The sequence below is a fragment of the Callorhinus ursinus genome, unplaced genomic scaffold (assembly GCF_003265705.2).
Source record: "Callorhinus ursinus isolate GAN/ISIS: 27379988/994484 unplaced genomic scaffold, GSC_fseal_2.0 scaffold13, whole genome shotgun sequence".
NCBI lineage: Eukaryota > Metazoa > Chordata > Mammalia > Carnivora > Otariidae > Callorhinus > Callorhinus ursinus.
Genome location: NW_027397075.1, coordinates 34645932 through 34672634, shown reverse-complemented (window position 1 = coordinate 34672634; position 26703 = coordinate 34645932). Strand labels below are relative to the sequence as shown.

The following is a 26703-nucleotide window of genomic DNA, read 5'->3' as shown; positions in this document are numbered from 1 at the left end:
AATTTTAGCTTATAAGCAAAGTTTGTCTGTCTTGACATCATTGGTAATGCCGTAGCTGGGATTGTATTAGTTCAAAACTAAAACCATCTTTAAAAAAAAAACTACTATGGTCGGACTTTTAATTAAGTCATGGGTAAGAAATGAACTGGATTTTCTCCTATACTAACATAATTTATGATAGGGAAAGAATAGCTACTATTTACTGAGTACAAGGAGTTTCTTTTTCTGGAAGTTTTTAATTTGTTTTGTTTGTTCAGAAAAACCTTCTTTTGCTGAAGCCGTTTATTGAGCAATTGGCACAAGGCAGGCACTGGGTTGGATGTGCATTATCTCATTTCATCTTCAACTCAACCCTCTGATGTGGGCATTATCCTCAACTTACAAAGGAGACTGAGACCCAAAGAGTTAAGTAACTTGCCTGAGGTTACTCAGCTGATAAAAAGAGGAGATGACTGGGATCTGACGCCCAGCATGACTCTCTTCAAAGCCTTTCCTTTTGTTCTTTCTGATCAGAAGAAATGCACCCTGGCTTCTGGGTCTAGGAGTTGCACATACAGGAAGTCCAGCAGGGAGAAAGCAGAGAGACTACAATAATATTAATGGCTAATATGTTTTATGTGTTAAAAATAAATTTATCAAACCTTATATTTTATTAATTGATTAATGTATTTAGTCCCCACACCAAGCCCTATGAGGTCGATATTATTATTACTATCCTTGTTTTACAGATGAGAAAAACTAAAGCAGAGAAAGAAACCTTCCCAGCATGACACAGGTAATAAATGGCTGGATTGGGGACCAGCCCAGGAGGTCTCTCCCAGAGCCACCATCCCATAAGCTCCCACACGACCTGATGAGGATGTTCCACCCACAGTTGGATTCAGGTGACAACACCTGAGAAGCTCCCAACACTTACTTTCAAGGACAACGATAATTAGGGCAGAGATTCTATTAAAATCACCTAAGTGAGGCTGTGGGATCTTCTATGGGAAGGAATAGCTTTCCAGAAAGCACACCTGGTCAACCTGCCTGCATGACTGCGGAATATACCTGTGCAGGTGAAGAGAGATTATATAGAAAAACAAACCAACACAACAAGCAATGGACAACCCAGAAGGTCTTCATATTATTTCCAAAGCAACGTCTGGGATTTACAAATGAGAGCGTGAAGGTAGAGAGAAGCTCAAAGACCCAAGAACAAACCAGCTCACCTCCTGACTTTACTGTCCACACTCGGCACAGCATAGTAGCCTGGTTTGCATTCATATCTGCAGACGGAGCCCACGTCATGGTTGTGCTGGAGGCAGGGAGGCAGGAGCAAGCTGGCATTCGGGATAACAGGAGGAGCGTCACACTCCAACTTGCAGTAGGCTTCGGGGAGGGACCAGAGCCCGTCTTCAAGACAGGTCAGCCACGGGTTCAGTCCTGAGCCCAGGAAAAAGCAGCACAGGATGCTTAGAGCAGAGTCCAGAAATCAACGTGTAGCCAAAAAGAACAAAAACCCATCAGCCCGTCGGCATTCTCAGGAAGTCACATAATTCTTGGTGGAGCAGCTTCTCTGGCATCTCAGGTCCAGGGCTCATCCTATCTCTTTTTACTCTCTGAGTATCCACTGGGATCTCTTACACAGAACAGAGATCAGATAACGATTCCCTGACCTCCCTTTCCTTCCCTGAATGATAGAATGGCTACTAAATAAATCATGACCTCACTTCCTAACTACAAATGATAAAAATGTAGTAGTGACCAAGTCTTGGAAAGCATGACACATTTATAGTGCTTTTATATGCCAGGCACTGTTTGAAGCATTTTACAATACTTATATAAACTTCACACCTCAAACAACCCATTGCAATAGATACCATCATTATCTCTTATTTTGCACATGAGGAAATTGAGGTTAGGCATCTTGCCCAAGCTAATAAGGGGCAGATGTAGGGTTTGAACTTGGGCAGTGGGATGCAGAGTTCTGTACTTAAACACCACACTATATGCCCCAGTGTAATTCACGGTTCTTCCGAAGGCAATCTATGAGTTTCCCACAGTTGCATCACCAACCCACCTCAGATCTACTAAATCAGGCTCTGTCAGCATTAGGCTCAGGAAGTAGCATTTGTAACGGGCCTCCTGGGTCACTGAGAGGCACACCAAAGTCTGAGAAGAGGTCAAGAGCAAGGTGTGGGGTCAGAGCAGGTTCTACCCTGTCTTCATCTCTTACTAGCAGTAAGCCAGGGACAACTCATAGAACTCTGTTCTCATCTATAAAATAGAACTAAAAGCACCTAGCTCATAGGAAGGTTGTAAATATTAAATAAAAAAATGTGCATGATAAAGTGTTTCTTTTGATTATTAATATGATCAGGCCACTGTGAGTCAGCTTGATTCCAGAGGACGTACAATCAAATAAAGACAGGGAAGTCTACGTGTCTTTCATTCATGAGATCTGAGCCAGGGCATTCTTGTATGTCATCAGGACAAAAATGGTGTTGCCCTTTGGCACTTTGGTGGTGTTATCAGAAGAGGGTGGCACAGCAGAGCAAATGAGAAGAGTACTGGGGTGAAGAAAAGATCCCTAAAGTACCCCAAAGAGAGAGAGGCTGAAGAGAACTTGCATTCAGTTCCTGGTTGGCTGACAATACCTTGAAGCTTGGCTGGTGGGGCACAGGAGATTGAACAGCGTTTCAGAAAATCTGTTCCCTCTGAGCAGGAAAAGGTCGCATAGTTCACCAAAGATGGGTGGGGAACACCACAATCAAGGGGCATGCAGCTCACAATCCGGTCCCAGTGCCCAGAGGAACATGTGAGCAGAATTTCCTTCTAGAAATAGAGAATTTTTTTCCATCAAGATCACATAAAAAAGCTTATCAAAGTCGTTTCCAGGCTTTGGCGGAGTCCTGGTGATTATTGGTGCAAACATTCAAAATAGGTAAAATGATTATGCCTTGTTCCCTCCTTAGGCCCTGTTGGCTTGATATAGGTCTTCAATACCCAGGTAGGCTGCTGCTGACTGTCCCTGTTAGTGTAAGAGAATCATGAAATGGAGACACTCCTCCAGGCCAACTCTTGGTTGCCTCCCTTGTGCTCTTGGATCCACTCTATGCCCTTCTCCACCATGCTCTGTGTCCCTATAGGTTTCATGCCTCTGGTTGTGCTCAGGCCTAGCACCCAGGACCCACTGGCAGGAGACTGCAGAGCCAGGAGGGAAAAGGAGGTCTTACTCTTCCTACTCCAGTAATGCCAGTTGGCTTCGTCCTTTGGTAGCCCTCTCCATCCTCTCCTACACTCTCTTCCTGTGGGTTCCGCTCCCTGCTCCTTGCAGTCAACTCTTCAGGCCTACTGGTGATGTCACCCTTTGACCCTGGGATTCTGCACCATCTCCTTGTAATTTCCCTGCATCCAGTCTCCACCTTCACAAGTAGTCCCTGTATTAAATTCCCTCAAATTGCCCACTTCAGAGCATGTCATCTGTTTCCTGCTGGGAGCCATAAACCAACTGATAACGCTCCTGAACACAATTACCTCCACTGAGAATGGTGCACAGTATCTAAGAACAGCTGAGAATCAATGCATACAAGGCACCTTCCAAATCTTCTGGTTAAATTGGAGAGATTCCAGCCCTTTCCCTGAGCCTGTCATTTTTGTGGGGTAGCCCTGGAGTTCCTCATCACTAAATAAATGAAGAGACATTTATTGAGCACCTAGAAGGGCCAGGTTCTGTCTAGGTTTGGATAAACAAGACACCCTCCAGGAGCTAATCATCTACTAGCAGAGCAAATCACAGGTTGAAACAATGGCTCAGAAAAACAAAGGGAGAAGAATGGAAAGAAGGAGAAAGAGAGAGAGGAAGGGAGGAAAGGAAATATGGAAGGAAAATGAAAGAGATATATATTGTTATTTATTATAGCCTACTCTTTCTGTAGTGATTTGCGAGAATACAATACAAAGAACGGAAATGACAAAACAAAAGAAGTAGGAAACGGACCAAGAAGAAAGAAAACATAAAAATGTAAAAAGAGGCAGCCATATTTTATGTAGGTGCTCGCTCTGTGAGACAGCACCATGGGGGCTGGAGGAGGGACTGTCCCTGCACGAGCAGGAGGCCGGTGTCTGCAGGGAGGTTCACAGAGTAGGTGACACAGGACCTGGCCTGTGAAGGATGAGCAGGACTTCCCAGCTGCCAAGGGAAAGGGGAGAAGAACGTGTCCAGAGTGAGGGGGACAGAGTGAGCTGGGACTGAGAGACCTGGAAGCTCATGGCTTGTTTGGGAAAGAGCACAGCCGTCACTCCAGCCAATGGGTTACCACAGGTCAAAGAGAGCGCGGGGAGATTCTGCAGCTCCATTCTTGCGGCTCAGCAGCTATCCCACCAGGAGACCACAGTGACAGTGAAGCCAAAGGTAAAATGACTGGTGAAAGCACCTGTCACCCCTGACACCCCCTCCTGGCCAGCTGTGCCTCCCTCTTCCCAATGTTTCCCTGTTGCCTGCCAGAAGGACCCAAGGCAAAGCCAGACACATTTTTCTGTTTAGTTTCAGTTCTTATGTCAACAAAAAGCAAATATCCCCACTGTCTTGTGATCACGAGCTAGGATTGTATAATTTCCTTAGTGGGGCTGGCTTTGGGTGACAGGAGCAGTCAGCTGGAGAGCTGTGTTTGCTGACTCCACCACATGGTTGGCAGAGGGTGAGCTCCCACCTTCCTCCTCCCCACCCAGACTGCCCCTTGCACACTTATCACAGCATGGAAGCCGGGCTTGAACCACAACGATCGCTTACAGAATCTGTCTTGAACTCTGCATGTATTGCCTGGTTTTTCTCCTGGCTTCATTAAGTGTTGTCCATTTTGTCTTGACTGTGCTCCTAATTATAATGCATTGCAAACACTGTCTTTTCTTCTCTCCCTCTCTTTACCTATCACACAAATGGAGTCAGTCCCTATTTTTTTTTTTTTTTGTCATTCTATCTCTTCTCTAGTGTAAGTGAAGCTGGGTGAAGAACAGGGGACAAGAGTTCTGACTTTCTGACCAAAGCACCATCGACCAAGGAGCTGATGTCTCCAGGTCTATCAAAACTGTTTCTCTCTATGCGGAACCTAAACCACCTGAAACCAACAATTGTGTCTTTGAGTTCAGACCATCTCTAAGCAAGTGAAATTCTTCCATGAATCTACCACCTGCTAAGTAGTCAATTGGTACAAAATGCAAGCAATTCCAATCTTCTGCACCAATGATACCTGACTATCAGTCATGCATCCAATTCTTTCCTCATCATTCAATGTCTTTCTGGTTCTCTCCTCAAGCACCATTATCTTTTCCCTAATGCATCCTTTCTCTGTCTCATATGATGGTCATGACTTCTAAGGGCTGATTTCAAATTTAAAGTTCCTCTGTAGAGTATTGAAAGCTCTCTAAAGGAAAGATGGAAAACAGAATTCTTACTTGAGAATACATTATCATGCTCAAAGTAATGGCAGCTTAATGAGGGCTATGTGCCTATCATTTAGCTAGAAGCTTTTCAATTATTTCCAATCAGTCATCATTATGACTCAATGACATAAATACTTCTGTCCTCATTATTTCACAAATATGGAAGAACACTTAAAGAGATTAGTTTCTTTTGTTTGTTTTTACTTAAAATTATACAACTAATAGACAGTGGAGCCCAAATTTCATTACGTGTTTGTCACCTGAGCCACGCTCTTAACTAATATATTCTAGTACCTTCAAATGCTGGAAATGGTGCTATGGTAGCTTGGAGAAATGTGGAAAATTAGGCAAAAGCTAGAATCATGATATAATCCCCACCTCAGTAACAGAGGGAAGAAAATCAGACTCTTTCTCCAGGCTTCTTATATAAAGAGGGCTGGGAGTCAAACTATGAGCCACAGACAAACTGATTACAACCTATCTTGCTTACAAATTGTGGGAAAATGTAAACTGTGAAATTCTCATCTTGAAGGCAAAAGTGGGACTGTAATTTCTGCCAGGGAAAGGAGGATGAGAACGGGATAAGTGTCCCTACCTGTTGTCTGCATGAGAGAAACTGACACCCTAGTTAATGGGAACTGCACCTAGTATTTCTGTGAAGCTGTGCTATCCTTGCCTGTTAGAGTCCTCATCTTTCCTTCCAAGTGATTTAAAAACACCTGCCCTTCCCCCATTCAGCCAGGGAGGGGAGCATAAGTACCTTCCCTTCCCTGGAGCTTGGTCTTGATGACCACGGGTTTCCAACTCACCTGTACAGGCCTGAGGTATTTCCCACCGCTGGCCTGAAGGGCAAATCCCCTTTGACAGGTAATAGCACACTTCATGTGACCTGGGCCACCAGAGGTACAGTTCACCATATCCGCATGATCAAGCAGCAATGGCACACAGCTGCCTTGCTCCCCACAGGGCCGATGGACACAGCTGGGGATGACAGAAACAAAAGCATCTTAGACTCCAGATAAGCAGGCAGCAGCAAAGACTTTGCAGCTTCCTCTGGAAAGTGCCTCTAAACCAAAGAGAATGATCTCCAAAACCTACATTGAATTCATCACCTCCTTCTATGTGACCTGGAACGGTGCGACATGAAATAAACAAGAACAATATCAGTTAACAAGTAATGAATGATTAACTGACTTTCCACGGCTTTTCCAGGAGGACAAAATGGTGACAGGACAAGGTGGGGAATGTGTCTCAAGAGCCCTGGATGCCATCAGAAATGGCTGGATCAGAGAGCAATCCTCAAAATGTTTAACAACCAGTAGTTCTGGGTCCCAAACAATCAGAGCAGACCCAGGTCAGGAGTGAATCCTTGGGGCCCCTGGTTGTGTCAGGCACTAACCTTTTAGTTGTTTGATTCCAGAGGGACTGGATGAAGGGTCTGGTATCTGAGATGGCAGAAAAGTCAACATTTATTGGTTGGTATGGAAATATTTCTGACAACTGGAGCCATAGCACTACACACCACTGAAAATCAGCACTGGCTAATCAGAAATTGAGCCCATGACAGGAAGAGGAAACTCACACATACTAAATCTCTGCCACATGCCTGACGTTGTGCTAGGTGCTTCCAGGACATCATCTCAGCAGAGGAGGACCACTGCCTGGATCTCTAGGGTCAATCAGCCAGGAATGGGAGAGAGAGTTAAACTCTCCAAGTTCAGGTCTAGACTGTAACAGCAACAAGGATGAAACAGAGCAAAAAGAGCATTACCCTCTTCCCAAGGCAGAACCAGAGAAAAATTAGAGCACTGGCCCCATGCTGTCTGACTTTGAATCCTGGATCCACCATTTACTACCTATGTGATATGGTTGAGTTATTCATTCCCCAGTGTTTCAGCTCCTTCCCCCATAAGAAGGGGATAATAATGGTATATATCCCACAGGGTTATTATTGTTCTGGGTTAATTTCCTCTACTGCTCCACTGCAAATGGCCGAAGTCCCACCCTCAGTTACTTGTTTTCTGTTCACCATCCATACTTTTTGGTTTTCCCATTCCTATACCTTTGTTCAATTTGTTGAGATTTCTAAAAGGACTTTCTTCTCCAAGAAGCCCCTCCAGATATTTTCCTCCTTTGAACCTCCCAGGGAAATTTTTAAAATAATTTCCTTCTAACACTTCTAATACTCTATCCTATATTATAGTCATGTGTGCATCTGCTTACTCTTTCATTTATTCATCCTTTGATCTATAAGGCAATTAGTAGCTGAGTATCTCCTAAGTGCTGAAACTCCCAACTAGATTATGAACCTCTCAAAGACAAATACAGACTCTTACCCACTTTTATATTCACCATAAAGCTTGCTGTAGTAAACACAATAAAATTCTGCTGAATTAAATCTGCTCATACAGCAAAGTATGTCAATGGCTATTAAGATGGGTAATTTGTTAATTCTAAAGTGACAGATGGGAATCTGAAACACAAAAATATTATCATCAAACAGTGATTCAACCATCTTGCCCTACTCATTCATTCACTAATAAACATCTACTGAGCACTTATTGGTGGCAAGGCATTGTTTTAAGTACTGGGGGTACGATAAGTATCATGGCCTTAAGGAAATCATAATCTAGTGGGGTAGGCCAATGAGATATTTTCTTGCTCATGATGCTGTTACCAGTCGTGCTAAATATTAGCCAAAATGGCTACCATGAGGCTCATCATCATTAATTTGCCCTATTTGCCCTAGAATTGTGTTAGCAGTCAATGACTTTATTAAAAAAGCTGGGCAACAATATAAGAAAGCGAAAAATAAAATGTCATTGAATATGCACATATCACCTTGACATAATTGAGAATTGATTTTAAAAGCACTCATCTAAAAAGGATGGATTTGATCTGACTATGCTAAAGTTGCTGCTTCTTATCTTGTAGCCATAGGATTTAAATCATACGTCAGTGACATTCTCATTCTTTTATCTATGCTTATTAGCTATAGGATGGAGGTGTTGGAGTTGAGTAGTTTGAAAAAAACTTTTTTACTCTTTTGAGTTCTTATTATTCCCTTCGATGGTATGGAATGCCTCAGATTCACTCTATGGAGTCTGGTGGAGGGAGGAATATATGAATTGGGGGGTAGGGGCTGTTAATTGTCAACACAAACTCCCCAAATCCAATGCTGATAATTGGGTAGGCAATATAGGAAATGAACCTTTGTCTCTGAGTCTTTACTGAACCTATCTGGATAAGGGATCTGAAACCTGACCATCCTTCATGGGATGAGATCAGTACACCTCATTAGTGATGCCTAAAGAACTCCAAGTTTAAGAGATGCTGTATTCCTTGATGTCCACAAAAAGTCATATTTCTTCAGCATGGTATGCAGAGAGTACTAGGAAACACGGTCATTAACAAGTTCTTGTTGATGTCAGCTTGTCGCCAAGAAATTAATGTGAAATAGTACATGCTGTTTTTCAGTGACTCCATCCAGTTAATTAATCCATGTCATCATTGAGGACAAATACGTGCTGAGATAAGACACAGAACAAATACTCTGAATGAGCTTCCCTCCATCAAGATGGGGCTCCATTAACTGCTGTTGCTATGACTACCGGTGTAAGAAGCCCTTCCAGCATCGGCAGTGGGGGAGGAAGAGTGAGACAGGGGAGCATGTTAGAGGGGAGAAGTGGCACGAAATAAGACCAAGGCAAAAAAAGGAAAAAAGGCACCAACCCTAGACCTGTTTATGAAGTGAGAAATGGTTTCAGGGCAGCTGCTGCAAATTCTTTCACTAGCTTACATTTCCATTTGCTTCCTTTTTTAAGGAATTTGTTTTATGAGGATGGCGTTTGTCAGGTTACTAGCTTCTGATGGCATCTGGTAGCAATTGTAGAATTCTCTCCCCTGCACCCCAACCTCCCTTTTGTGTGTCTTTTGCACTATAAACACCGCTTTTCTGAGGGCTGTTTTGTCCTCCATTTTTCTGCCCTCCCCAAACATTCTCCTTTCTACCAGGTGCTACACGAGCCCTCATAGTGATAATGCTAATAGTAAAAACAGTTAGTTTATTCTTAAATAAATTCTTATTTAAAACTTCTCTACAAGCCTTCTTTTTATGGTATTCAGACAAATAGTAATGAAAGTGGCAGCCTCGGGGTCTTACAATGCCCCAGAGAGGTGGGAAGTTAGGTATTTTTCTTGGTTTGACATACAAGGAAACTGAAGCTGCTTGGAGACTGGCTGGAGGCCACACAGCAGGTCAGAGGAAAATCCTCGGGCTGGAGCTCAGAGCCCTCACTCTGGGGCCAGCCTAGACCATGAGGCCACCTCCCTGGGGGGATGAGGCTGCTCTCCTGGTGCTTTCTTCTCAGTTCAGGAGCTAGTAGTATAGGCCAGGGAGAGCCAAGAAGCTCCTCATCTCAGCAGGACAGTTAGGGGGAAATATAGTATATTTAATAGTCTGTCTTCATTTCAAGCAGTTTTCTTTTAAATGATAGCAAATCAAATTGTCAATATTTGTCCAGTTGCCACTGTCTGCAAGATGCCCTGCTTAGTGTGTTTCCTCATTTGGAAAAAGCTCCTTAGCCTTCCACCCACTTTTTCCAGATATTTCCCCACACCCCATCACAATGTATCCTCAGGTAAGGATATGATGAATCCAGTCAGATGTGATTCACAGGTATTTCCATAGTAACAGGAGACAAAGTTTTAAACCAAAGGAATGAGTTTTTTCATGATGGAATTTTAAGTCAATAGGCCCTTAAAAATCACACTCTGTAGATGGCCACCTACCCATAATTCTAGCTCCATTCTTTGTTGCTCCATTTCTCTGATAAGCTTCTACTTTCTCTCTTCTGGTCCTCACTCCCCAAGGTCATTATGTTGGAGGGTTTTAAAAAATGCTTTCAATGAGGAATCCCTGTACAAAATGTTATGTTAACCTCAGGCTACCCTCCTCTTGTATGTAACCTGCTCATGTGTACCCAGGCACAATCCTAATACCATCCTACCATAATGATGTGTGTGTGTCCTTTTGTTGGCTGGGTCTGTGAGTGACACCTGTACTTGGGAAACCTTTGTTGGCACAGTTCCATAAAAGGAGTGGTCCTCATGAGGCAGGCTTTCTCAATCACAGTTGTACATTAGACTCACTGAAGCAGCTTTTAAAAAGTATAGATACCCAGGCCTTGCCCCCTGGAGATTTTGATTCTGATGGCTTGTGGTGGGATTTTAGCATCTGTGACTTTATAGGTTTCAAAGTGTTTGGTGCTCACCATGAACGAAACCCAGCACCATGAAGTTCTGGTATGTGTAACCTGAAAGCTATGTCAATAAATTCCATATGCCAAGACTATAAAATAGTAAGGCTGATTCCAGAAGGAGAACCTGGTCCCACTGCTTGATTATTACACATCCATGTATTAAGTCATATTATCATGTAGAAGCCATAAGATAGATCAAACGTAGGCAACATTTTTCCTATTCTGAAGAAGCTTTCACCATAGTGCAGAGAGAATAATGAAATCATGTGTTACTGATTATAAATTCATGGCTGTTTCAGAGACAGTTTTAACATTCGGTATGATTTGATCTCAATGAATGAGCAGAATTTGGAAAGGCAAAAAAGATATCCTAGAAAGTAACCTCTGATACTGTACAGACAGAACACAGGTAAGGTGGCACTCCCAACACTTCAACAAAATTACCATTTCCTCCCCACACTGAGAACTGAAGAAAATTCATCACGTGTGTGGGTCTCTTAAATTATGACTAACAAATTTAGAGAACCTATAGTGAAAGGAGCCGACATCTGTATTTGAAGACAAACTTACAGGCAAGTTCCCAATGCCTTCCACTGCCTTACAGTGGTTGCTGAAGAACAGGGTAAGGCTGACCCCAGAAAGTAGATATCATTCTCTGCAGAGGGAGCAGACAGACCCACTAAGAAACTTGTCATGAGCTATCTCCCAGGGCGTGTCTTTTTTGTTTTCCATTTCTTGAGGCCACTAGAAAGAAGTTGGTCTACTTCCCAAACAAGGTCCACATTTGGGAAGCTGGGTAGTTCTTGACAAATGGGTGAAGTCCTGGCTCTTCTGCCCACAGCTTCTCCACAGCTTTGGTCCAAGGATTCCCTGATGGTCTGAGCCATCCGAAGGAATTTCAGGAGACTACAACACTATTCGAGATGCAATCAGAATTCATAGTGAAGGGGTACCTGGGTGGCTCAGTCAGTTGAACATCCAACCCTTGATTCTGGCTCAGGTTATGATCTCAGGGCCATGAGATCAAGCCCCATGGTGAGTCCTGTGCTGAGCCCCGAGTTGGGCTCCATACTCAACATGGAATCTGCTTGAGATTCTTTCTCCTTCTCCTTCTACCCCTCCCCCCTGCTCATGTGTGATAAATAAATAAATAAATAAGTAAATAAAATCTTAAAAAAAAAAGGAATCCATAGTGAAACCCTACTTCTCCCATGTGAGGGCTAATGGAAGATTATATGCTAAAGACCACATTTCCTTGAACATGAATAATTCTGGGTGGGAGGAGTGGACATGACTCTTAACAATGATCTTAGAGGAACCACAGTTTTTAAAAGTAAAATGGACCTTAAAGATAATTCAACCCAAATTCCTCATTTTAGAGGTGAGGAAAATGAGCCCAAAAGGAGTGATGGGATATTCCAGAACACTAAGACTACAATATAATAACCAAGAAACATTTAATTAAGCTTTGGCTCAAACTCAAAATCAGGATGACATCAGCTCATGGACTTTTCTCAAGTCAACATCCCACCCTCTTTTAAGCAGCCAGAAAAAGCTGACCACAGCTTGATATCTGGAATCCTGGTTAGTTTAGGAGAAACTGTTTGGCATCTGTACCATACATTTTGAAAAACAGCATGGTATAATAGAGAAAGTAGTAGATGAAGGCCAATGTGACCTGGGTTCAGATCTTGGCTTGTCTCTGCTTACATCTATGACCTTGGGTAAGTCTCTTAACTACTCTGGTCCTCTGTCTGCAAATTTGTAAAATGATGGGTTTGAACTAGGTTCTCTTAAAGGTCCCTTCCAGCTCTAACATGATATTTAATTTCCCAAATGAGGTGTTGGTGGTATTGGGGTGGAAGTACAGAAAACCCATGAATGGGCAGCAGGATGTGGTGGAGAACCCAAAAAAGAGTTTCTCACAATCTTTCTTGCCCAGTGTAAGTTTTTACTTAATATTCCAACTTTTCAGTTGCTTAAACAAAATATTGCAATTCATTTATCCAAGAAGTGCCACTATTCACCAAATAGCAATCCCAGTGGTTTCTGCAGAAACAGCTCTTTTAAGGTTAAATAGTAAAGAGGATCAGATTTCTGGCCATTCCCCTACTGTGTTTTATTGATTCTTATTGAAATAAGAGGGTGTGGGCTAAGAAGGAATGTATGCTCTGGATTTGGCAGCAGATGGAAGTAGAATGTACAGAATGTAGAGTTGACTGGAAGAAACGGAGTTCTCATTAATCTTGCCACCACCAATGGCAAAACCAAATAATAATAATAGCATCCATCTTTAGAGAGCTTTGCTGTTTCTCCAAACCAATATAAAAAGATACAGTCTCTACTCTGGCTCCCCATCCTACCTTCTCCTCACTCTGGCTCCATCTTTGCTTTGTAGGACAGGAAACAGATTAAATGTCAGGTATATTTCCATCAGTCTTCTCAGGCAAAACAATGCTGGTACTTTGAAGGGTTTTACTGAAGCATCATACTAACCAGGAAGGTAAAATTAATTCAAGTTCTCTTCCTCCAAATATTCTCATCTGAGAGAAACAGAGGAATCTCAGTAGTAATTCTGTTTCTTCCCTCATGACAGAGAAATGATGAAATTATTGCACAAAGCAGACTTCTTCTATTCCTGTACGTTGGGAAAGCGGAGGTTCCCCTGCCTCTCTACTAAAGGTTTTGTTCCGAAGTCGGCCCCTTGGGAGAGGTCCATCTCTTCCTAGAATGTGACCTATTTGTAAGTTCAGGACTGGACTCTGGTGGCCCCAGTGCTGGATAATTTGCTTCACTCATTTCTAATTCTGGGCATAGTTTTTACCACGCCTGGCTGTAACACTAGAAGTCCCATCCAAATGCCCCCTGTCCCTCTAAAGAGAAACAGATTTACATCACACAGCCAAAAGCGCTCCCTTTCAAATCCCTGCCTCACCATGTTTCAGAACCCATGATTTTAATGTAGATTATAAAATATGTGGAATACCAAAGGAAGAGTCCAAACAATTGCTGGCTAATTGGCAGAGGATAGGCTTCTTAGCATTGCATCAGGGAAACAGAATCACCCATCAGAAACAACAGGGGCGCCTGGCTGACTCAATCGGTACAGCATGCAACTCTTGGTCTTGGGGTTGTGAGTTCGAGCCCCACGTTGGGTGTAGAGATTACTTAAAAATAAAAAATCTTTAAAAAAAAGAAATAACAAATGTGTATGTGTACGTAAATTATAAAAATATAAATTATATACATATAAAAATGTATTTTTCCAGTTTGCAAAGGCAGTAACCATCCCCATGTGGGACATTTCCAAATGAGGAGTGACTGCTGGAGCCCCCAAATGATTGTACTGCTGACTCTTGTCCTACCTACTATTCATCCCTGGACACCAATTAAACTATTAATCTGGGGGTGACACTTCCCCAGCCACATTCATAGGCGCAGCCTGAGTAATTGTGAAACACATATAGTTAAGTGAGGCAACAGTACAGTCCTGTGAATGAAGTTTAGTGGGCATGAGTTTTCTTCTGCGTCATTCCTAGAACAGTTCCTACAGGGCAGGAGGAAGGAGTAGTATGATTTCTCTGTGGCTATACAGAAGCTGTGTAAACTCAGGTCTTGAAAATTTACAAGCCAACACCTTGAATGAGTCTCAAAATCACATATGGAAGTTAAATAGATGTTCTGAAACCAGTTCCAATATATGTGTGTGGGGGTGCAGATTCCCACACTTACAACCAAGCAATTCTTGGGCACCAGCAGGATGTCTGAGTGTTTAACTCAATCCTAACACTACCTGTCCAGAGAAAGCATCAGGTTCCATAGGTTAAGAGATCAATCCTACCAAACCATCCCCATCCCCAACTCAGGCACCAGTCAGAAACCCAAGTGGTTACCTATACTTCTGACTGACTGGCTATAAATCAGAGGTTCTCAGGACCTCCTCCTCAGGTTTGATTAATTTGCTAGAACCGCTCAGAGAACTCAGAGAAACATTTTACTTACTGGTTGCTAAGTTTTTATAAAATAATAAATAGAACTCTAGAACAGCTGGATAGAAGAGATGCCCAGGGCAAGGTAATGGGGAAAAGACACAGAGCTTCCATGCCCCCTCCTGGTGTGCCACCCTCCCCAATCTCTATGTGTTCACCAACCCAGAAGCTCTCTGAACACAGCCTTTTGGGTTTTTCTGGAGGCTTCAATACATAGGCTTGATTGACTGATTCAAACTTCAGCCCCTCCCTGCTCCCTGGTCAAGGGGTAGGACTCAAAGTTCCAAACTTCTAATCATGTGTTTGGCTCTACTGACAACCAGTCCCATCCTTCAGTGCTTTCCAAAAGTCACCTCATTCATATAACAAAAGACACCTTTATCACTCTCAACACTTAGGAAATTCCAAGGGCTTGAGAGCTGTGAGCCAGGAACCACAGACTAAGACCAAGTATCACAATATTGCAGAAGTAGAACATAAAACACGTGCTGGTCCCCTTTGGGAATCTCCCTCTCCCCCTGGCTTCCTTTCCCCAGTTTCTGGGGAAAGTTTCTGGACTCTCCAACAGAAGCTTCACATTGTTCCCATCATCTCATAATCCGGGGATTTGTCAGTCCTTGGTTGACATCAGATTTGGAATATTCCTCCCTTCTGTTCTTTTGTTCCCTCCAGCTCTCCCAACCCTTGCAATGGCCATGGCTCATTTTCTTATGGAGAAATGAAGGCCCAAAGAAGGGAGGGAAGAGACTGCCCTGAAATCATGCCGTAAGACTGATGATGTAGCCAATAGTAGGAGAGAGGGGTCTGGACTTTGGACTTCCTGCCACTTCAATCCCCAGACTTCCTCTGCCTCCACCGTTATGGCTACATAGAACCAGACAGGGCCTGAGCGTCATTCCAACCAGAACTTATGGTCAACTCCGTCAACAGTGTCTGTCTACTTGGCAGGCTGGCAAAATGACAGAATCCTAGAAATACTGTTTTGTTTTTATTTTCTGTGCTCTTTCCACCAGCTGCTATGAATACAGACCATAAGGACAGGGCCAGCCCTGAGCAAAATTGAGAAGCAGGTGACAGTTTAAAATCTCTCTTTTTAGTACCACTTTTTCTGTTTCTGGTACTCCCCATAATTTCCAGATGCCTATACTAGGGTGCATTTCAGCAGGGCCTTGGTCTATTTTTGAATTGTCAAGGTCCATACGAGAATAGTTCTGCTATAAAGAGTTGATAACAACTTATGACGTTTCTACTTCTATTCAATAGTTATTTACTATTTTAAAGAGACCCTCGGAGATAACCAAGACTTGAAGAAAATCATTCCTAATGCTGGAATTTCAGACAACATGATAAGACATAGAGGAGTCATTATTTCAAAGTTATTGTTTTGAAACTAGCCTATTCCTTAGAGGGAGACTCCAACTCCCAGTCTTCATAAGTTGTTTATGCCTATTCTTAGCTTTTGACCAAAAGCCACCACCGAACCAGTTCTCAGAATGCCTCCCACTAAGAATCATCTCAGACAAGGTAATATTTTAATAAAGGCTATTTCTAGAATAGTCTAGTCATGCACCAATAAACCCTTCAATGAGACCAAGTCTGTGACCTTTTCATTTTTCCTCTGTGACCCCTCAAGAACAAACAGTTGAACAGAATCAAACAGCTAACTGTATCTCCCAAAGTAGACCTGTTGTTCACCAGGCCATCTGTCACTGGTCAAAAGAATCAGAATCCTCTCCAGTGATTCTCTTCCTTCCCTCTTATTTTATGGACAAATCATTCTGGGAAAAGGAAGTTAGGCAAGAAACCTAGGGAACAATTGAGCTGCTATAATTCTTTCTTTGCTTAAGAAACAAAAACAGATTCAATGTTAATTTGCTAAACTGCTTTGGGGAAGAAGATAATCAAATGAGTAGAAATGTAACACATATTTCATTTCTATAGTGCCTTTCCCAGCAGGAGAGAACACTTCCCATCATCTTGGAGTATTAAAAGCAAACCCTCTTCTAAAAACAAAAGAAGAGCCAAAACAAATGCTTTAACCTGTAGCCCCTAGAAAAAGAAAGGAAGGAGCTCTTCACTTTGTGAGGCTATTAAAGGGAGGTGATATGAATGCTGTACATAGAAATGAGCAGGGGAAGGAGAGGCCTGGCATTGTAGAGTCCCAATCCAGGCAGAGAAGGAAGGGAAACGGTTGGCATTTCAAATCTTAGCTCCAAATAATTGAAGCACAATAGGAATTGGTAAAGCAGCAGCAATGAGGGTTCCAGAGAATAATGAAGCATGAAGCAGAATGATGGATAATAGAGATGGAATGATCCTATTACCAAGAGCAGGCTCACAAACTGATTACAGTGGGAATGGAATGCCAAGGCACTGAGCTGTGCTCTGGCTATGTGCCCCTGGACTGGGGTTTGGAGGCCTTATAATGTAGCCCCAGCTCTACCCCTAATCTACAGTATAACCAAGAAGAAATATTTTGACACTTGAGTCCCAACATCTCCCAAATGGAAAACACAGCCACTTCCTCCCAGAAATTCTCTGGGGATTTTAAAATCATAAAAGAGAAGTTCTATGGAAAAGTTGCTCTCTGTTCTACCGCATCCCTCCACCCCCAACCAAAATTCCACGTCTATAGTGAATTCTCCAAGGACAATGGAGGGTGACCCAAAAATCTTCTGGACTTGACTCACTGATGAAGCTCTATCTTCTATTCTATCTTCTTGGTCAACAGATCTACATTTTCAAGAACTTTCTAAGGCTAAAAACATCCTTTTGTCACAGCACAGGGGTGCTATTGAAGCGGGGGTCGAAAGAGAGGAGGCAGCTAGTGTAAGTCGGCCTGAGATATAGCATTAGCCCAGCATATTACCAAAGGTCATAAATTGCAGACAGGAAACTATGAGTTATTTGGTAATAGCTATGATTTTTCTCCCTGGATTATTTAGTTTTGCAGTCCCTGCTTTAGGAAACAGAATCTGAAGAATAGAGGCTACCCAGAGACAACAGGGTTGACTAAACTAGAACACATGTCCATAAATTTGCAGGTGTCCCTGCATCCTGAGGCATTCCCAACCAAACCAGATACACATTATTCTTTTATTACTCAGTTGTTGTTATTTTTTTAAGATTTTATTTATTTATTTGATAGAGAGAGACACAGCAAGAGAGGGAAAACAAGCAGGGGGAGTGGGAGAGGGAGAAGCAGGCTTCCCGCTGAGCAGACAGCCCGATGTGGGGCTCGATCCCAGGACCCTGGGATCATGACCTGAGCAGAAGGCAGACGTTTAACGACTGAGCCACCCAGGTGCCGCGATTACTCAGTTTTAAAATAACCTAATTCTCATCTTTACACAAGCATGGTTGACAAAACATGACAGGTATTTTAATTATGCACATGTACATTTTTATGTTAAGTATATGAGAGTAAGAAGCTGAACGCCAACTGATATCCATAATAGCAGCCTAGTAGTAAATGTTTTCAATGCAAAAGGTAAATTCTAAGAGTTGTTGCTTTGAATATAGAATCATACAAGAGCACAGTGTATGTGTTCATTATGTTTTCTTGATTCAGACTTTATGTGTTCATGCTTAGTTTGCTTTAAGTAAATAGAAAAATGCAGATTAATGTAGAAAAAGAAAAAGAAAGAAAGAGGAGAAAATCTGGGGATGACACTGCTCTTTACAAAAATATTTATTTTTTACTTAAAAAATAATACCCTTCTGAATGGCACAATCGTTTAAAAAGCCAAATCATTTTAAAATGTAGTTATACAAAATAAATAAATAAATAAATAAATAAATAAATAAATAAATGTAGTTATATAATTCATTACACATTAACCTTTTCCAAAAGATTGTCTTGCATAAAGTGAATACACATACACACATGCATATATAGCCACATTTTACTAGACCAAAATTGCTAAAACAATTAACTTTAAATTATCCAATATTATGAAAAGAATCAGAATACAGGTTTTTTAAACAATAGCCACGTTTTTTTTATTTTTAGATTTTATATGATTTTATGATTTTCCAGGAAACAGATATTACTGATTAAATTTCACTTTAATGAATAATAATTCTAGTTAAGCCATGGAGAAGATGGCTCTAAAGGTGGCTCAGGTTTGGAATAAGGAAAAATGGACTACGGAAGAGAATATGGATGGATATGGATCATTGCTAAAATGGATATGGTGTAACTAGATAATGGAGAGTTGAGGGGACATTCTCTAGTAAGACAGCTGCTTAGATAATCCACCTACTAAGACTAGGGAATTTCTATGAGAAGATGTTTCTCTTAGAATCTCTGTTCTTCTCTCATGCTTTTTTTCCAAATATAATTTGAGAGAGGGCAGCAGGGTTTCTTGGATGGTAGTAGACATGGATATATTTCTGAAACAGTTTCTATTCTTATAATGGAACGTTCTTTTACTAAAAACAAATTTCTTGAATCCTAGTCTTAGTTTTGCTAATCTCAAATAAGGTGAATTTGTACACTCTGAGTCTGTTTCCTTAACTGAAAATTATTCCTGGCACATTGTAGGCATTTAATAAATATTTTTGAATGATGAATGGTCCATCTCTTTCTATACAGAGACATACATGCACACACACACACACACACACACACTCAAACCACATGCACACACACCATATAGAATAATTGGTTTTACAAATCAACTTACATTAAACTTTTCAAAAACTTGCTTCTACTTGAAGTAAAATATAGTAAGCATACACAAGGTATACACTCACACTCTCACACACATATCCATTGTATTAGACCTAAATTGTTATATGAATCTACTTTCAGTTATCCACAATGAAGAAAAGGATCAAAGCATTACTATATATAGTTAATGAGAAAGAATGAGGGTGAGAACAAGAGAGAGAAGAAAGAACTTAGGTTTCTACATGGATATTCATTTGAAATAATTAATATCTCATTCAATAGTAGATTGGAATACTTGGCGTTGATAAGCTATAGTTTAAGGTAAACCTCAGAACCCATGACAATTTTTTATTTATGAATATTTATTACTTGTTTTCTATCTCAATCAGAATGTATATTTATACTGAATAAGTTAATGAGGTATTTATACTTCATGTTTGCCTTGGACTTAAAATAAGTTCAAAACATTAAAAAAAGAAAATATGCATTTCTAGTTAGGTCAAATCTATTTAGAAGTTATACTGAAAAGTGGTCTGAGGATTAAAGCCAGGACCTTAAAGGAAATCTTAGCTGGAACGTAAAAGGCACAAAAATGGGATTTCTTCTGGGTTCCTTGACAAGATCTTTCCTGCCACTTCACAATCCTAGAAAATGCACCATGTAAATATTGCTCTTTGGCCAGTTAGTGTAATGTCACGTGTTTCCAGTAGATGTAACTGGAGAGACTTCCGGGAAGATGGGGCATCTCTTCTAGATTCCTATGTGTTTTCCTCTCCTGGCCTCTGCAGCACTTGACATCTGACAGGGCTTCAGTCCAGTAGTGCTCACTCCATAAGGAGTTTCAGGGACACCCTGCACAGCTCAGCAAGGTCTACCAGCACTCTAGTGGGAGCAAGTCTCAAAGGCGCTCCACTGATTGACTTCCCAGAAAGTTTCACCAGGGCCCAGTGGGTGACCTCCGGGAAGTGTCAGCAGCACCCCAAGGGCAGCTTTCCAGAAGTCCCAAGAGTGCCTGAGCAGGCAGCTTCCAAAGAAGCTTTGATCAGCACTCCAGTGGGTGGTTTCCTGCTTGCTGGCCCCAGCCTCTGAAACCTCAGCAAACTTCTGTGTCATCCATTGTGCCATCGCCAAACCCACTCTGATGAGATCCAAATCATAGCCTTAGGTGGGGAGCCTTTTCCACATTTGTCCCTTCCTCTGATACTCTTCCCTCACCTCTAAATGGAAAATGGAATGACTGCTCCCTTTATCCCCCATTCTATTAATTAGGGTTCTCTTAAGTAGTTAATCCTTTGTAGTTCCCCTAAGTAGTTAATAGTTCTTTATATTAAAATCTCCCTATTCTAATTACTGTGTCCTCACTGGACCCCGACTGGCATAGAATGGACCTGTATGTGGTACCAGGAGATAGATTCACAAAGGTCAGATCTGGGGATCAGTTTGGTTGTACCTTCGGGCTTGAGTAAAATACGGAGCTCCTTGTCAATGGGAAATGGGATGCTAGCAGTTTATAACATGCAGTGGGATAAATAACAAGCACTACTTTGGGTTGATGGTGATGAAGAGCCAACTGGAAATACATACCCTGGGAATGCAAGTGGTTGCTGACTTTATGGAAGCTGTTCTTTACACTGCTGCTGAGCATGGCACAGCCGCAAAAGAGAAGAAAGCACACTGAAGCTAGGAAGAGAAGCCCTTCCTCCTGTAGTATCTCTCCATTACCCACTTCTGACAAAGCAGAACATTGTGTCAGCTGGCAAAAGATAAATATCAATAAAATCCTGTTCTAGTATTTACACATGCACATGTTGAGAGTGACTTGAGAGCTGAGAAGCAAGAAACTGATCAGTGGCACACCTTGTAAAAAGAGGAATGGAGAAAAACAAAGATGAGGAATAGTGTGAAAGCTTATATGGGCGGTGCTCCTGCCTGGTGCTAGAATGTGCTATGCACTCCACATGTACACTTCTCAGTTAATCTCACAAGAATGCTATGAGGTCATTTTTCCCTGCTTCCCACTTAAATTCCAACAGAAAAAATATGAAAACTCTTATCAATATCAAAAACCAAGACTGACAGCTGGAATCTGTGAGGATTTCCTCCTGATTTCAAAATGTATTGGAGTTGAATTGAGAAACATCACTGGAAGCCAAAGCATGCATTTTTTTTTTTCCTGAGGAGGGAAAAAAGCAAATAAGGAATGAAGCCATGCTAAAAGGAGAGAGGGAAAGGGTCATTCTTTCCTCATTCTCTGGCTTCTCTTGAGACTGGCAAACTAGGCACTGCATTTCAGGGGTCACAGATCTGTTTTTTATCCTTTAGTCCTCATCAGTACCACCCTTTCATTACTGACTTTAAGACTTCAGGTCAAGAAGTATGACGGTCTTGGTCCAGTGGGGTGGGAGAGAGTGGGGGGCAAGGGAGAACTACTGGCAGAGGCCATGGAATCCTAGAAGATTAATGTCCCAAAGGTAAAAATACTACAGGGTCCTAAAGATACTAGAAGCTTGAGGACCATGAAATAAATTTTCAGAATAAACAGTGCCATGGAGCAATATGCCCTGGGCTCATTGGCAATGAAGATAGCAGAATGTTAAAAATAAATGAAAGGCAAGTATTTACCAAATAAATATAAACAGAAGGAAAGCAGGGATGGAAATTTAAATTCCAGACAAGGTAGAATACAAAGCCAAAAGCATTTAACAGAGCAAAAGTTGGCACAAGGTATGATCCTAATGAAGATAAAAGAGTCACAAGCAGCTATGCACCTAATTCTGTAACATCAAATTATAAAAAGCCAGAATTCTTTGAAATACAAAGAAAAGTTAAGGAAGCACAGTTGTTTGGGAGATCATACTGCAACCTGTTATGGAGAAGGTAGATGAAAAAATCAGTAAGACAGAAAGTGCAAATGTTGCAAAGAAAGGAGTGGCCAGAAGTTTCAACCATTGTAATCAGCCCATGCCGTGGAGAAGGAGATGATGTTCATCCTCAGAAGATTCAATGCTGCGGGATCTGTTGCATCTATCATCTGGTAGGAGTAGAGAAGTTACAATCAATGTTTCCATTACATTATGTTCATGTAACTAGAAGAACAAAATTCTGTTGTAGGAGAAATCACGTGCCCATCAGCAATTCTTGCCTATTAGTAAATTCTTCTAAACTTGACTGTGTGGATTTCCAAAGTAGATAGTAAGAGTCCTGATTAAATTAGAGTCCTGATTATCTGGAAGCTAATTCCTCTCATTTAGGCAAAGTAACCTATCAGTGCCTGGAGTATATCTCGGATACACTCTAAATCCCATCGCATTAATCACAACAGTGGTTCCCACTTCCCAAAGCCAACAACACAATTCTGGCATGGTTGGGGGTCTGCCTGATTCTCCAACTCATGGGATGCTGTGGCAGGTTATGCAGGACCTTTACCTAAGTGGCTAGAGCTAGAAACAGCCAGAGAGAAGGAGTGAATTGAGCTCTAATTGAGCACCAGTGGCCAAAACCAGGAACACAAAACTTGGTTTTCAAGACTAATGGTTCATTATCAGTAGACTAAGCCCAAAGGGTCATAAATTGGTAGCCATCATAGCAGAACGAGAAACAAGATGAAGGGAGAGATCAAAGCTAAAGGGTCCAAGGTAAAGATGATAAACATCACTGGAGAGCCAGACAGGTTTATTGGCCTTCAGCTGAGATTCTGTGGGCCAGTCGGGCAGATTTAAAGATGCAGAGTTGTAGGAGGGATGGGCCATTGGTCATTAATGGTTAAATACAGAGTGGATAATACATCCTCTACTGCCAGGCATCTGTCAGCTCTCCATTGCCCATTTTAGTATTAATGGAATTCAGGTCATAAGGGGTAAAAATGAGGTAGCCAGGAATCCCTCTCACTATGCCCAGAATTTGAGGGTTTCATATTATGATCTATCCACATCTTCAACTGGGATTGATATAAAGATATAAAAAAAATCTATTTTTTGAGAGTACATAGGGATTCAGATTTTAAATCTGTTCACAAAGAAAATATATGAAATCTATTAGGTTTCCTGTGTATCAAAATTTACTATATTGCACTGATTTGCTGGCTGAGAAGGGAAGCCAATTTGCATGGCTCCTGTCAGTCATATGTGGTTTGGAAATGCTTGTGCATTCCACATACACTGTGTAAACTGGAGAATCATATCCTATTTCTACTGGTTTGCATGCATGCATATAAAGCTTGTTTTTCCCACAGTGCCAAATGAAAATAAGTGAACGAGCAGCAGTGACCACAATTAATCACCTTTGTCAGAACTTCACAGCTGTGATGGTGAGGGGAATTCTTGTCCCTCAGGTCTGGGGAGGCTATGACTTCTACTTTTTGTGCTTTTCTTGTTCAGTTCTGTTCCATCCAGCATTTAGAAATAAAGTCTGTTACTATCATTCAACAGAGTTTCTGACACTACTATGTGCCAGGCTCTCTGCTAGGCACTAAAAGATACCACATGGAATTTCCACTAGAGAGAGTTCAAAGCTTAGTGGAAAAGAACAACAAGTAAACAAATAGTTACCACCCAATGTGATAGCTGTTTCTGCAGAGTGTGGGTTATGTACAATGCCCTACGGAAATAGGCAAGGAGTTTGCCAAGATTTTACAGAAGAAGGTGAATCCTGATGGTGAAGTATGAGTTGAAGTGAAGAAGGGCTGGAAGGCATTCAAGAAAGTAGGAACACAATGTGCAAAGACATGAAACTCATCAAGAACACATGTCTCAGGGACCTGAAAGAAATTCTGTATGGCTTGAGGCCAGAGGTAGAGCCAGTAAAGAAAATCATTTGAAAAAACTAGGAGAGAGGCAATAATTCTAGTAAACAATGTTATTTTAATAGTCTACATTCCTGTGTTAATATTTGAAGATGTTTGCTCAATAAGAATACTTAAGAGTTGCAGACGAACTAACTAATGTTACTTCAACATCCAGACTCTATTCCTTATTGTTTTTCTCTTTCTAGCATTTACAACAACACCTGGCACACAATTAGTACTCAATTAACAAACTATTATTACTGTATGTGGTAGATGGCCTCTAACATGGCCCCTAGTGATTCATGCCCTTCCCCTTGAGTATAGGCTGGACTTACTGACTCATATCTAATGAAAAGAATGCACCAGAAGTAATGGATTGTCACTTTCAACATTATGTTATAAAAAGGCTATAACTTTTTTATGGCCTTCTGTAGCTTTTGGGTGGCTTTTATGGTCTCCTGTAGCTTTTGGGTGGTATTCTATGTACTTACCCTCTCTGGCTCTTTTTCTCTGTCGGATCATTAGCTGCTGTATCATAGGATGCTCAGGCAGCTTATGGAGAAGCCCACATGGTGAAGAACTGAACGACGCCTATGTGAGCATGCCTATTGCTAGTACCAATGTGAGTGAGCCTGGATGCAGATAATCTGAGGCCTGCCAATCACCACATGCGTGAGCTTGGAAGTGAAATTTGCAGCTCCACTTGAGCCTTAGGTTGTGGTAGCTTTGGTCAACAGCTTGATGGCAGCCTCATAAGAGACTCTAAGCCAGAAGCACCCAGCTAAGTTGCATCCAAATTCCTCACTCATGGAAACTGTGATAAGCCATTAAATTTTGCTATAATTTGCTATACAGCAAAAAATAACTGATATACTACACACTACTGTCTACTCCTAGTCCCTAATCAAATCTCAGTTTCTGGTATACCTAGTTTGGGCATGGTGGTATCAAATCTCCTATTTGGTGATAGAGCACTGCCTGGAAGCTTTTGTGACTGGGATCCTAACTGCCTGAAACCTTACTCCTTGAGGGAATGAACTCTGTTACCTATAGTCCCACTCCATTGATTAGACCACTCATAGAATGAGTCCAGCCCAACTGCAGCACACACCTTTGGCCTGCTCCCTCCTACCTTCGGGCCACCCTTGGGCACACCAACACTATAAAGCACAATCCCTCTACTAGCTGAGGCAGGGAGTTCAGGAAATCTCTATCTAGATGATGACAATCACAGATGTCCACAGAAAGACCTATGTAGATAATATATTCCTGATTTCCATATATAACTCTAACTGATTGTATGACATGCCTTGAAAACTAATTGTGAAACTTGCTGTATACACTGTCCAGGTGGGAACAAGTGGAAAAATATACATTGCTTAGGGAACACTGAGTTTTTGGGAGAGAATTTTTGGCAGTTTATATAACCATGCTGATTTGAAGGCAGTGGTTTTATATGTAAAAAAGATTTTAAGACCTTGTAAAGATGTTAAATATTTACATAAAAAATTATTCTCATTTAAGAAAAGAAGAGCAAAATATAAAACCCAAGTGTGCCTTCTATGAGTTGTTCTTTGCTTGTTTCTTATGTCTTTTTAGTAGTTTTTAGACCCACTTTTTAGTTAGTGATTAATCACCCACTGAAAACAAAATGCTGTATATGAAAATGATAGTAGTACCTCACAACCACAAGAAAAAAAAGGAGATAAGAGACTCTGTACCTCTGTCCCTGATGATTTTGCCCCTCATGCTCTGGGATGCACTTATTGGGAGCTGAAGGACTTATGTGGGAAGATGTCCTTAGAGCCACCGCTGAGATGCCCACCAATGGGGATGAGAAATTCAGCAGCACTGAGGTGGTACGGTGGGAGAGGACATTCAGGTGATGGGTCACATTGATAACCAGTGGGTTATGCTGGCATGACAGCTCATAGGTTCCTGAAGAGAAATAAGGAGATGAATAATACTGTAAGTCATTCATATAGCACTGTGTTCCATACCTAGCATTCCTTTTATCTTTTCAACAGCTGTTACTGTAGGCAAGGTCCCAAACAATATCAGAGTCAGATGCCAGGCTGATTTCAGGGTCTACTGGATCATCCTCTAGTGGCCCTGAAGGGATCACTGTCAGACTCACCAAGAGAGTGGTTGTTCCCACTGACATCGGTCAGGTGAACAGTCACTGTCGGCCGCTGATGTTCTCTGAGTACCGGGCCATCAGATGTCAAGAAAACGAAAATTGCCGTGGCCATTCCTGGTCTACCAAAACACACCTAGGCATAAGCACATATATATGTGAGTCATCATTTCCACCGGGCTATCAAGGCACTGTGTCACGCTATTTTTACACTTATGAGAAAATTATGGAGTAGGCACAAAAAGATAGCCGAGATTACACTAAAAATCAAAATTAGATGGAAAAAGATAACTTTCAGCTACTGAACTTCCCATCTTTTCCTGAGATTGTCTTTTTTTTTTTTAACCTCAACTGTTCCTTTTTTCACTTGGACCTGTCTTTCTTTAAATTTCTCAAGAAGATCCCTGAAAGAGACCATTGCTGGACACAATAAA

The 26703-nt window shown here is 41.6% G+C and overlaps 1 protein-coding gene across 1 annotated transcript in view; it reads right to left on the bottom strand.

Moving 5' to 3' along the window:
• The window catches only part of PAPPA2 (pappalysin 2), a 265350-nt gene that overhangs the window by 73903 nt on the left and 164744 nt on the right, over positions 1-26703 (bottom strand). Inside the window, exons 12-16 of the mRNA XM_025878001.2 lie at positions 26270-26405; positions 25854-26070; positions 6234-6405; positions 2640-2817; positions 1212-1425 (exon numbers count right to left, since the gene is read on the bottom strand). Of these exons, the coding sequence (XP_025733786.1) occupies positions 1212-1425; positions 2640-2817; positions 6234-6405; positions 25854-26070; positions 26270-26405 (917 nt within the window). The remainder of the gene's footprint in view (positions 1-1211; positions 1426-2639; positions 2818-6233; positions 6406-25853; positions 26071-26269; positions 26406-26703) is intronic.